At 30.4% G+C, this 14,150-nt stretch overlaps 1 protein-coding gene across 2 annotated transcripts in view; it reads right to left on the bottom strand.

Annotated features, from left to right (window-relative positions):
• LOC107436906 (uncharacterized) overlaps positions 1 to 8,755 on the bottom strand; it is an 81,210-nt gene extending 72,455 nt beyond the window's left edge. Inside the window, exons 1-8 of one of the 2 annotated variants that reach the window (XM_087150040.1) lie at positions 8,597 to 8,755; positions 7,226 to 7,410; positions 6,068 to 6,324; positions 4,901 to 4,957; positions 3,893 to 4,003; positions 2,953 to 3,068; positions 1,616 to 1,674; positions 1,470 to 1,522 (exon numbers count right to left, since the gene is read on the bottom strand). In XM_087150040.1, coding sequence (XP_087006166.1) covers positions 1,470 to 1,522; positions 1,616 to 1,674; positions 2,953 to 3,068; positions 3,893 to 4,003; positions 4,901 to 4,957; positions 6,068 to 6,324; positions 7,226 to 7,410; positions 8,597 to 8,660 — 902 coding nt within the window. In that variant the 5' untranslated portion in view covers positions 8,661 to 8,755. The remainder of the gene's footprint in view (positions 1 to 1,469; positions 1,523 to 1,615; positions 1,675 to 2,952; positions 3,069 to 3,892; positions 4,004 to 4,900; positions 4,958 to 6,067; positions 6,325 to 7,225; positions 7,411 to 8,596) is intronic. The other variant, XM_087150039.1, reaches the window with a different exon arrangement.
• Positions 8,756 to 14,150: the final 5,395 nt, after the last annotated feature.

Genomic DNA, 14,150 nt, shown 5'->3' with positions numbered 1-14,150 from the left:
GGGCGAATTTGTCATTATCCTGGCTGTCATTTTCCTGGCTTATGAATGCCAGGACATTGAAGTGTTACCAGAAATTCTTTTTAACTGCTAATACTGTAAAGAGGGAAAGCAAATATTAACCTAATACCAAGTTTATGGATGATTGTAATATGCTTGGATGTAATCAAAGTTATTTATTTATTTAATGATTGATTATTATTTACAATTTTATTCTGTACATATCAGCAACAAAAAAATTTTTGTTTCTTTCTACAGTGGATAAAAGGAATTAATTTAAGCAATTTATGGTCCATCTAACATAAAGGCTTAAGTTGAGTTACTTACTATTAACTTAAAATGACTGTTTTTTAAACTTCTAAGGTAATATGTCATTTTCCTGGCATTCAAGATTTGGTGAATTTCTATTTTATTTTTTCTCTCGAGCAAATGTCAATAAACTACACTGCTGTCTATAAGATATTAATAAGTGTAACTAAAGAAGTAAACAAAACAATTTTTAAATTATTTTGAAGACTTTAAATTTGAAGAAATTTTTTGGTCCGAATTGTCATGTTTCGTGACAATCGCCCATATATCAGATCCGGTGATCATAAGATTGGCGAAATTTGAGAAGTTTCTGTTACATAAAGTAACTTTAATTATTATTTTTCTATCTCTAGAAAAAGTTGGCAGCTATGTAATAAGTAGCGATCATGTAAGAAAAGAATCCTCATAGATTCTACAAGATCTTCATCTGCTGTGTCGAGTCGCACAAACATCCTCCTTATCCTTATCCAAAGAATTGGAAGTTGCACACTTTTTAAAATACTTTACAATAGGATTTGAATTCGGGTCCCTGGCATAGCTCGTCGATATGAATTCCGCACTACCACAATGCTAACGCAAAATACCCTAAGTGGTTGATGAATCATGGATTAGAGTCTCCTTGTCGTCAGGCTAACTGTAGGATGTTTTCGTTATTTTCCTCTCCATGTAACATAAATGCGGGTTAGTTCCATCAAAAAGTATTCCACAAATGCAATTTTCCCTAATACTTGATCAAGGAATTTCCTTGTCTTCTTGAGTAAAAAATTGCAAAGCTACGGAGTTGAACATTGGTAGTGGTAAACTCAAAATTGGGTCGGCAGTTCAGAGACGGTGATAAAATAAGAGTATCATCGAACACGTGACGTTTATAAGAGCAGCGGGGAAACTTTTGATGTGAAATATTTTTGTTTTAAAAAATTTTGTAGATTGTTTAATTTTAGAAATTTCGTATGGCTTGTTCTGGAGGTCGATTTATACATCCGACCTACCAAAACTTTGCTTTCACGCAATCAAAAATAATGGGTCGACTTATACACCGGGATATACGGTGCTTATAATTTTGCAACCACTCTAGACAGTGTGGAGAAAATTTAACCCTTTTGTTTGATCGGTCTAAAATTATGTTTAAAAACATATAGAAACACGGTGTAAAAAATACTTACTCTTTTACTATATTAGGCATTGATATGCGAAACAAATGAACAACGCTCCCATTCTAAAATTTAAAAAAAAAAGATTAAATAATTTAAATCCTCCTTGACTCTCAAAATTTTTATTTTGCTAAGCCTTTAAAAAATTAATACCATACTCGATATACTTGTCCAAACAAATGATAAAACTCTATTTCATTCAAGATTGAAAAATCACCTAAAATAATGCAAAAAAACCATAATATTGCAACAAATATTGCAATTTTTTTGCAAAAATAATAAAATAAATAAATAGTTAACATAAAATTGAAATTGAATTTTTCTTCTGAATTTGTTAAGTAGAAACTTATTATTTTTCTTAAACTTTATTGTACACAAATGTTTTCGGAGACGACAAATAATCATATTTAAACTGCATTTTTTCTTATAATAGCTAATATTTTCGGTAAAAGGTATTTTGCATTTGTTTAGGAATTGTATCTGTTTTGATTTTAACACGTTACAATAAAAATCCTATTACAAAATACAAGGTGAAAATCACCAGGAGCTAATTTTCTCCACATTCTATTTTGTTCAAACTGTCTTTAAATAATATTGTTAAATTATTTATGTTTAAAACGATCTTCACCTAGTTGGTGCACGTTTTAAAGATTTGATCCACTATTTGAATTTAAAAAAAGCCCACCCACCAACCTTTAATAAAGAGTGCTGACAAACGAAATAAAATAAAAAGCTTAACGCATTTTGTCAATTATGGTACTATTAAAGCATGTATTTTTCAGCTTCTGTTTTTACCGGAGATTGCGTGGTAAGGTAAACATCCATTTTGAAAAAGGAAACATACCAGTCGATTAGTTGTCTGGGTGTCAGCCAGAAGACACACGCTATTCATTTTGTCCCTATTCATTTTGTCCCTATTCATTTTTGTCGGTATTCATTTTTGACACTCTCTATTCAATGTTGCCTAGAATAGCCCATCTCTGAATTACATAATTTTTTTTAAAGTGTTTAGCGAAATTAGAATTTTAAAAAAAATTGTATGAACAAAAACTTTTAATACTGTACTTTAAACTTTGTCTATTTTCTAAATAGCTTTTTACTTTTTGACACTTTATACTGAACATTAAGGAATATTTCTAGCCAAAAGTAAACATCATGTTTAAAAATTATAAGTAGTAGTAAATGTTTGCAACAAATGTATATTTCTGTTTAATTATGAAACTAGTTAAATCATAATCATTTCAAATCCATTTTTATTTTAATTATTAATGAATGTAACTATTAATGAACTATTAATGAATGTAACTATTGATGACCAATTTAAAGTATTAATGAATGCATCTTAGTATGCACGATTGCTTTTCAAACTCCAGATAAATACTGGGGAAAATAATAAATTTTCTACCAACTATTGCCTATTAACCACATTCAGAGCAATGCTTAATACATACCATAAAAAGTCTAAAACGTTTAAAGAAGTACAGACAAGCCTTACCTATATATCTAATTCTTTCACCGAATAAATACATTGATAATTCATCAGTTCCATCAACACTTAGGGTACCTGATATGGTTCCAGACTGAGAATATAGATTCAGAACCTTAGAAAACCTATTAAAGAAAGTAATAATAATATCTGTGAACAATATTAAAAAAGCACAATAAATATTTTTAAAAATTGAAAGGAAAAAGCTATATTGTCCAAATAGTCACATAACTCGGTAAACAACATAGAATTAGAATCATAGCATGCTAATATCATGTATCAAATATCATCATAAAATTCTATCGCAATTTATTGACAACATACAAAGGTTGAAGAAAAATACGGAGACACTTCAATACTAACTCTATATAAACAATCTTTTGCAATTGTTTTGATCTCTATATAAACAATCGCAGCAATTGTTTTGGAACGTTTTACATGGCAAAACTGTTGGTACAGCTTTAAAAAAAAAATACTTAAAGTATTAGCAATAGTGTCCTTTTTGCCCATGCAAAATTCGCACAGATCAAATTGAGCGTTGGAAGTTAAAAGCTTTTTTTTTATATACCAGAATGATTTTCAAAAAATTCTTATAGAATTATCACAATCCTAAAAACATAAATTCAAAATTGCTGCTAATAAAGCTAGAAATAAGTTATTAACTTTCTCGTCTCCTTTTGGACGATCTGAATTATACATAGGCACGAATGGCACGATTCTAAAAGATTCCTGCATGATTTTTCGAATTGTGTCAATAGTTTTGAATCGAAAAATATCCCAAAACATTTGCTGCTAGAAGAAAGATTGTTTCCATAGCGATAGTATCGAAGTTTTTCCATATTTTTGTCCAACCCCTGTACAATCAGAACATAGAAACAACATAAATTACAGTCATGGCTTGTTAACAACACAGTACAATTTAATAATTTAGATACGTTCAAACAATTACTCTTCTATAGGTGGCCTAAAGTTCAACCATTTCGTTTCAGACATCCCCTTAGCTAAAGCAGATGCGCTGATGTCTGAAGTAAAATCGAAAACATCCGACGAAGCTCGCCAACTAGAAAAGAAAGAAATATATTTTATTCTATTAACCTTTAGCGATGGAAACATTTCGAACAAATACTGAAACAATAAAATTTCAAAGACAGAAAATACAAATTGTTATTGATTTTATAAGAAGGTTACATTTTGAAATAATAAAAACTTACAAAATAAGAGAGAAAAAACTACATTATATATACATATATATACGAGTTAAAAATATAGAGAAAGCATGGAAAAAGATGTAAAGAGTTTTTTCAAAGAAGAAAAAAATATTAAAACTTTTTTCAAAAAATACTTTAAAAAATTTTAAAATAACGGGAAACAAAATAAGGAAAAAATATTATCTCGTCATCAGAAAAATCCAAAAAAAATAGCAAAAATTTTTTTTATCAGAACAATATATCAAGAAAATTATGTATATCAAAAAAATGTTATCTAATTTTGTGTTAATATAGCCAAAGCAAAATATATCAATACAATATTGTAAGGAACGCCAAAAACTGGAACAAAATTAGAACTTATTAGGCAAAAAATGTAAAATAAAACAAAAAATACTAAATAAAACAATCAAACAAAAAATACAAAATATAAAAAAAATCAAGAAAATGCAGAACAAAACACAAAATGTAATATATAAAACGAATAGCGAATTCGAACTTAACTTATACTTAACGGCATTTTTTAAAATTTAAGTGTTTTCGTAACAAGTACATTACAAAATATGAAAATAGAAGCGTCTTCTTTAGGTAAAAAATCTTACACATCGGGTTATTTAGACATAAATACAAAGCTAAGAAGATTATTTTAGACATCTTGGGTGTAAATTATATAGAAGAAAAGAAAGGGGAAAAAATTGGAGAAAGCATTTCAGAGCTTTAGGGGTTTTACAATCCATGGTATCCATACTTACATGAAAGCAAATTTAACATATACCATTTTCTCGTTGGTACCATCATGGTCTGTTTCCCTGCAAATAGGATAAAAATAGAGATATATAGTTTCCACCATTTATGCATCATTAATATGGCATTGACTGCAAACGTTTGTACTTCTTCGGACACTTACATCATCAATTGCAAGCAGAATGTTTTTAATATCATTAAAAATAAACACATATACATAAATAACAACCAAGCCATCTATAGATACGTTTTTATTCTACATATTTATATATACATTATATTTTTTATGTATACTGTGAGTCTTTTTTATATATACTATAGTGCACTTGTTGTATATTGTATATAGTATTGTCTTAATAAAAATATATTCATATATTTAAAATATTTTTTTGTCTAACATGATACATTATATTTATGTACCCTTTCTTTATTCTTTTTCTTTTTATTTCTCTTTTTTAAATTTTTATGTATATAACAAAATTCATTTTTTTTTATTGTTCATGTTCTTTTTTCTTCATTTATTGTTTCAGTAATTGTTTTTTCTGAAGCAAATGTGTTGCACTTCATTGTCTTCTGCAAGACTTTCAATACTGTTTTTTATTGTAAGAAGTTTTATATGTATTATCTAACATGCAAATTTTTTTAAATAAATTCCCACTGATCAGGCTAGCTCGCCAGAGCTGGACTGGTAGCCAGACGTGGACTATACGGGTAAGGGTTTTTGCAAACCTAGGTACGTGTCCACGTCTGGAGGAAAGAAAGAAAGTGCACTTGTTGTACAGTCCGCAAAAAAAAAGATATCACCCTGAATAACTTTCGTTCTAATGATCGGATTTTCGCAAACTATGTGTCAATCTTAATGTTTTCTTAATGTTTCCATGGGGTGACCTCAAATATGCTAATTAATTAACGCTAACTAGTAATTAAGTTACGAAATCAATAGTTAGCACTAATTAATTAGCATATTTGAAATCAACCCAGGAACCATTAAGATTGGCACTTAGTTCGTGAAAATCCGATCATTAGACCGAAAGTTATTCAGGTTGATATCTTTTTTTTTTTTTTTTTTTCTCACTATACCAACCGAAAGCAAAAGATTAAACTGTAGCTTTTTATATTTTCCTTAGCGGAGGATCTTTTGAAAACCATGCTGGTTATATGCTAAATTTACTTACTTCAGCAATCCATTATAAAATATTCTCCAAGCTCTCATGGGTGTTATATAATGTAGCTGAAGTCCTCCACATGAGAACACTTTTTTCTCACAGCTAGATTGCTGGTAATTTGCAGTCTTCTTCAGCTGATACAACTTTCCATTGCTTAGCTGTAGAAATATCCAAGCACTTGCCGCATTATTAGGATATCGCATTATCTTTGTCACTAGATACTCAGATTTGGAATTTACCCCATGGAAAAATACTTCATCAGCTGTCTGCAATTGAAGACATGCATTGAATTTGTTTTATTGAACTTTCTTCAAGATATATACTTCTACAAAAATACTACAACCTCATTTTATTCCATTTAAAATGTTAGTAAAAAATTAAATTTCCTTCTATAATTGTAAGTTGGCTTTAATATTAAAACAAAAATCAGCGGGAGTTTTAAGTAGTGTTACAAGTTTATTATGAACGTTATGCATTGCCGTTTTTCATAGACTAAACAGGAGAAAAATTATTTTCTCTTTTTTGGTCTATCTAAAAAACATGTTTTAAGAAAATTCAATCACATTGTTTTTTGTTATTTTACTTTTTTGTCATTTAATTTTTTTCGGTTAAAAATTTATTTAAATTCTAACTGTCGATAAATTCGTTTAATAAACAAAATAAATTCTACTTTTAGTAGTCAGCAGACAATTGAAACTATTATTGCTATATGCCACAAAGATTCAGTTGAAATTTAAGCATTCTAGCTAGTCGAAAAGTGATCGGAATTTCAACTGTTTGAAAATTCTATTTACAACAAACAAAACTAACAAAATTATAAAAACAAACAACAAAATGATAGTAACAAAATTATAAAAAGTACGTTTCTAAATGATAGGAAAATCCTTGAAAAATAATTTGTTAACCGCTATGAAGTTTCAATTGAAATTAAATTTAACAATCTAGGTAGTCAAAAACGTATTAGTTAGCAATATATTCTGCATTTAATAGTCAAACAATAATTAAAAAATTGTACTGTTATCTGGCACAAAACTCCAGTTGAATTTTAAACACTCCAGCTTGTTAGAAAGAGGTAGAAATTCCGATTGCATTTCTCTCACACCGTCACGAAAGGGTCTAAAAACATGATAAAAATAATGTTATTATTTTACATAAAATAAAACTTACTTTGTGCAACTGACCCTCCTCTAATGGCGATTCCAGATCTATCTCTTCTTGGGGAACAATAAAATTTGCTTTTATGGGATCATGTTCAGCATGAACATCGTAGAAGTCGAATCTCCCTTTCGTCAAGTATCTTGACAATCGAATGCAACCATAAGATATAATCCATTTGGCCCACACTACAGCCTCTGCAAAAAAATTTCGTTCGAGTTAATTTTATCATAATTCATATCGGGGGTTAAGTCTCGAACAAACTATGTCAAACTTAGTTGTATAAGCGTGGTGGCTCAGGGGACAGAGTGCTCACCTCCCAAAAAGATGAGCCGGATTCGATCCGAGCAATGGCTGGATTCGAATTCCACACCCAGCTCGCACCAACCACAGTGCTGACGTAAAATATCCTCAGTGGTAGACGGATCATGGGTTAGAGTCTCCTTGCCGTCAGGCTAACCGTGGTGTGTTTTCGTGGTTTTCCTCTCCATGTAACTTAAATGCCGGTTAATTCTATCAAAAAGTCCTCCGCGAAGGCAAACTTCTTCCAATAATTCAAAATTCAAAATTGCAAGACTGCGAAGTTATACATCGGTACTCGTAAACTCAAGATTAGGTCGACTGTTCCACGACGGTGATAAAACAAAAGTATCATTGGACACTTGACGTTTATAAAAGCAGTGGAAAAATTTCCTGTTTTTGTAAGAGTTTTTGATGGGAAATATTTTTAGCTTTAAGCAATTTTGTTGGCTTAGTATGTTTTGCTGTTAATGCTGTTTAACGACGGTTATAAAGTAGAATGAAGCCTAATCAAAGAAAAAACAACCTACTCAAGAAAGTTATTTATAATTAATTTATTTATTATACTATCATTATTAAATATCTAATATATATAATTCTCTTACGTGGCTCCCAAATTTTGGCTGCATTTCTTTTCTGCCGGTGGCAACGTTTGCTTTGTTTTGTTTACGTTACTATTTCTCTTACACGGCGAATCGACCAATGATTGCCGCTAAAAATGTCACATGCCAAATCTAGCTGAGGTGGCTCAACATATAGCGCTTTTAAAAACGGAACACATTTCTAATAGATTTAACGAATTACATGTCATTTATTTAAATTCAAATTTATTTTAATGACTTAGTATTTACTAAAAAGATGTAATTTTTTTTTTAAAAAAAAGTTTTTATATGAATTTGAATGATTATTTTGAATTCTTAGAATTTTATGCATTTGCAATAAACCTAAGTTAGTAGTGAGCTGGGTTTGGGATGCAAACCATATAAGATTGCGTAACAATTTTCGAGGGTTGGCGAGCGTTAGCGAGCAGGGGGCGCAGCCCACTAGTAGTAAAAACTAATTTTAGAATCATTCAGTCAATACCTGATGGGGCGTAGGAGAGGATGACAGTTGTTACGGCGAGAGGCACAGCGACTATTGCACCCATAGCTTTTCTTACATGTATGGCTATGAATAAATATCACAGAAGTCAGACTGATGCTGAAAAAGCTACACATTCTATTATCTAATAGATAAAAAGAAAGACATTTTGATTAGATATTGTTGTCAATGTACAATATGACAATGCCGTAAAAAAGGCATTATCAAAAAATTGATAATAACTACGATTTGAAATAAGAAAAATGAAAACAAATAAGATAAAAAAAAAGGTTAAATTACATAATTATTTTTATTAAAATTGATGCGTCTGTAATTAAAATGTATGTTTGTTATGTATGTTATTAAAATGTTTAAATATTTCAAATATAATTTTGATTAGCAATGAAAATTTAATGAAAAGTGTTTCTTAAAGAAAAAAATTCTTTTTGCTCTATTAAAAAAAGATTAATTATATTTTGTCATATTAAGTTTCCTTCATTGATGATTGATCCTTTAATGATGGTTTTGTTGATGATTGAACATCATAAGTCATTGCTCTGAAATTAAAAATTTTAAATCTCAATATTTTGTGACCACATTTTTATTATAATTGTTAGTTATTCTGTAAAAGTATTGTATTATGTATTTTATTATGTATTTATTATCTATTATTCTATATTGTATTTATGTATTGTATTATGAAATTCCATCATAAAATTTTGCATAACGAAATTTAAGATAAGTGGTAATAACATATTACAGCCAAAATTTACGAAAATCCAGAATTTAAAATAAAACGTTGCGAAAATTATTAGGAACTGTTTGCATCAGGTTATAAATAGATAGGCCTATCTTACTTCTATGAAATAAAACCGACATTTTGGAAGGACGCTAGGCACATGTTTGATCAACCTAGGCAGCCTATCATCCCACAATGTTAAAAGTAGCTGCGAAATAACAAATTATTCTTGTTGTTGTTGTCGGCCAATAAGACAGAAGGGGTGCGGTTGTTCTTGTTTGCCAATGGTGCCATCTAAGGCCAAGAATTCGACTTCTGCCCCACCCATACGTCACACCCTTTAATAGGGCACACCCATTCACACATCCATCCATTCATTCACAAATCGTAATTTTGACCTAAACTAGAGAACGATCAATCACCCATTCTGTTCACCCAGAAGAATAATTTGTTATGGGAACATGGAGGACTTTGTAAACCGACAGATTTAACATACCCAGTCTTCGGCCGGTTGGACTCGAACTCCCGTTTTTACGAAAACGAGTTCAGCAACCAGGCTATCCCGGCCCCCAAAATATTCTTAATTTTTTAATTTCGCCTGCACTTTAATTCCATTCGATTAGTGGGTCTTTCACATTTGTTTAAACATTACATTACATTGATTAAACATTACATATAATGGTGGTTAAAATCATTAAAAATCAAATTTATTAAATCAAAAATAAAATTCTATAATCCATCACCAATTTAAATATGAAAAGAAATATATCATACTTGAATAAGCAAAACTTGTCATTTCAGCAATTTTGTTAACTTATTCTCGCTGGCTCATTACAAATATACATATTTTTAATGCTGCCGATTTGTTAGAAAATTTCTTTTAGTGGTGGCTAAGAAAATATTTTAATGTATGGTTATTTGTTCCGTACATTTGATTTAAAGTTATTTTCAACACCACTGCATGTTAACTATTCAAAAGTTAACATGCTATTCAAATCCTGGCAAAAATTCTGAAAACTTTAGTTTTTAATTGCTTATCACTCAATAAAGAATATTTTGAGAAAAGCGTAGTAGTTCGCAGCCCTGTATTTTGTGGTTGTTACTTATGCCACTTGCCAATACCAGCAGGCCTGCTTTAAATCAAGGGAATTTTTAAGTAGATTCTTGCGCGCTTCTTGTTTTTTCAGTGGCGCCATCTGTAGACCAAAATACTACTTCAACCACACACTCGTCACAGTCCGTTTGGCATGTCCCCAATCACACTCCATTCATCCACAGATCGTAATTTTGACCAGAAGCAGAGAATGATCAATCTCCAATCCAGTACCCCCAGAGGTTTTTGAACAACCGAACCAATTTTGGGTTTACAGCTACCAATGCTCAAAACCATAGTCTTGTAATTTTGAACAGAATCCAGAAGACAAGGGAACTCCTGGATTAATTATCGAGAAAAACTTGCCCTCGTGGAGGACTTTTTAATGGAACTTATCCGCATTTGCGTTGCATTGAGAGGAAACAAGGCAAGAGCACTCTAACCTATAATCCATCTACCACTGAGGTTGTTTTTCGTCAGCACTGTGGTCGGTGCAAGCCAGGTGCGAAATTCGTATCGACCAGCTGTGGCTGGGATTCGAACCCAGTCCACCTCATGGAAAGGCGACATCTTCTTTTCTTAAAAAATTAATAAATAAAAATAACAAAAAAATTTTTGAGTGAGAAATACTGTATCAAATGTACTTATATGTTGATTGCATTGATCATAGTCAATTTGCATCCTGGAAAAATAAATGCTTAAAAACTCTCTTGAAAAAGATTTATACTGCACAGAAAAGATCTACTGCACAGAAGCATTAAGAGTTAAATATATTTTAAAAAAGAAAAAGAATTAAAAAAATAATAATAATAAAAACTATTTATAAATAAAGTGTCATAAGCGAAAACAACCGCCGCTGTTTTTTCGCCACCGACACTTAGTAAATACGGCATTACCATGGTATGAAGAAAAGTGTATTGAAATTAAGATGGAATGAAAAAATGTCATATTCGTTAGACTGGTAGTAAAGATTACTCTGTAGTAAGGAATAAGCTTGTAGATAGTGAAGATTAAACTTTTGAAGACAGCTCTGAAGCCCACAGAAATGCAGTAGAAGAATTAAAAATTCGATTGCAATTGGTAAGTACTTATCTCTCTCGTATAACGAGTAAAAGTACTACTTTTTTCTTTATTCTTATTGTGTCACACATTCTGTTTTTCTTAGTTTTAATTTTTTCTAAATACAGATTATTATTTTTCAAAACCAGGTAAGGGTTCATTTCATTACGATTACCATATTAACAAAATGTGTTTTCATGTAAAATTATAATAATTATATATTTAACTTTAAAAATGATCTTTACTTTTTTGAAATATATTGACTTTAGAAATAAAAAAAATTTTGATAAATGAGAAGCAACTATGGCGGTGTAGAGTGGAGCCTCGAATTAAAAAATAAATAAGAAGTTGTAAAAGAATTAAATATTGTTTATAAAGTTCTACTTTAAAATTTTTCCAAATAGCTCTTATCTTATCTTGGTTTTTAATGAAGAAATTTGAAGTGTGGTTAGAAAAACATTTTTTTTTTTCCTGACGCTGCACCCATTGAAACAAAACTTTTTTATCGCCCTTATTCCCGACTCAACAGCCTTATCTGTTTGCGTGGCAACGATGTTGCTGCCATTTTCTTTTTTATGATTTCAACTTTCTCCTTGTCATTAAATGTTTTTTTGGCTTATTGTTTCAGATCGGTCGAAAAAGACTGTTTCGTTCTTTCAGAACCTATGTTTCTTTTTTTTTCCTTTTTTTTTCGTGTTATTTTATAATTTTCAGAACATTAAAATAGAATGGAATGTCAATTTAAAAAAAGAGCATTTTCGATACTTCTCTTTGCTTTTATTTAAGCCTTGCTTTCTTTGCTTTTATTTATGGTTCTATGGCCGCAAAAGCTGCTCCGAACATTAGTGTTGTGAATGAAGAGGGTACCATAGCTGAAAAAACTGCCATATTTTCAATATCTCCAAAGCATAATTTAAAATCACTCACAAAATTTTAAAATATTTGTGACTGAATAGCAATGGTATTCATCCATCAACCCCTTGATCGGATCGACTTCCAATTGTACTATATCGACCAACCACGGGTCGATATCAACCACTTTAGCGACTTCTGGGTTAATCCAAATTTACCATGAAAAAGACGAAGGAAATGAAATGTTACTACTGTTAAAACTTTAAAGAAAAAAAAGAAATTTAGCTGTCAACCCAATATTTTGATGACGTTACATAAAATCTTGAACTAATTTCTTCCAGCTTCTCACTGGAAGCGCATCGCTAGAGATAAAATCATTGCGGACTGGAATGCAGAATTTCTTGCTTCGCCTCGGTCGCTCTGGACGAAAAGGTTCTTTCCATCCATTTTTCACCGTTTGCAATGTAAATTCTTTGCAACTGATTTTAAATTGACCCAAATTTTAACAAACCATGGAAATTTTAAAAGATATTTATTTCGTTTCCATCTGCAGACCAGTGGAATTTGTGCTTGCGGTGATGCTGATGAAGATGCTGAACATATTCTTCTTCACTGTAGTCTCCATGCGAGTGCCCGAATGAATTTAAAGACTGATTTGAGACGTCTTTCAATTTGTTGGCCACCTGTCTTATCAGAACTGGTCAAAAGTATTGAAAGTCTTGCGGCCTTGCGGAATTTTGTTTTTAGTGTAAATTTGTAAATTTTTCTCCTTTTGTTTTTTACTTACAACTGTAAGCCTCATGCTATACTTTGTGGTGCATGAGGAGTTTTAAGTCGTTTAAATTAAAAAAAAAAAAAACAATCAATGAAAAATTAATTATACCAAGTTCGACAAATATTGTCTACATTTCTACACAAACATTTTTCTGTTTATGCAAATTAATAAATAAGGTAAATTAATGTGAATTTTAGTACTGACACTGACAATTACTTTATTTTTTTGGTGTCAAAAAAAATGCTTTTTTTTTTTTTTTGATATTTTCGCACAAGCTTGAATAGAAAACTATTGAATGAATGTTTATGCAATTATTGTTTAATAATTCGTTTTTGGTATGTATATGATGGAGTTGCAAAAAATAAAGTTTTAATTTTCATCGTGATTTCTGCATGTGTCTACTGAAGAAACACCTAATGTTTATGCAATTGATACATAAATGTTGGTTTTCAATATTCGTTATTATTTTTTGCTGTCTCAAAAATACAAAAGCATTATCTTAATTTTATCCTTTTTCAGGTGCCCAGTCTTAAAACTTAAGTTTGTGCGATGAATGTATAATATTTAATTTTTTGGCAGCTATAATTATTTTTTGCTAACACAAAAAATTAAAACCATAATCTTAATTTTATCTATTCGCACGTGTCCAGTTTGAAACCTTATGTTTAAGCGATAAATATATAATATTTAATTTTCTGACATCTATAATTATTTTTTGCTGCCACAAAAATTAGAACCATAATCTTATGCATTTTGCAAGATTTTCTATTATTGACTCTCACCGTTATTATAACGCCAGCGAAAAAAAAGCGATATAATTCACTCCTGTGGGAAGGAAAGCATGGAATTGTATAGCTAGTCTTATACAACAATGACTTAGTTTTTACTATAAGCAGTTAATAATGACTACCACTTACAGTATTGTGTGCAAGAAGAATTTTTCATCAGGTAACAAACAACACTTAGCATTCACTAGTAAAGTTAAATGCAAGAAAAAACTTCAGTACATACTTTTTCAATATTATTCAATGTCTTGTAG

The sequence above is a fragment of the Parasteatoda tepidariorum genome, chromosome 8, assembly GCF_982258835.1.
Source record: "Parasteatoda tepidariorum strain Cologne lab strain chromosome 8, Ptep-v5.0, whole genome shotgun sequence".
NCBI lineage: Eukaryota > Metazoa > Arthropoda > Arachnida > Araneae > Theridiidae > Parasteatoda > Parasteatoda tepidariorum.
This window is presented reverse-complemented; position numbering and strand designations above follow the sequence as displayed.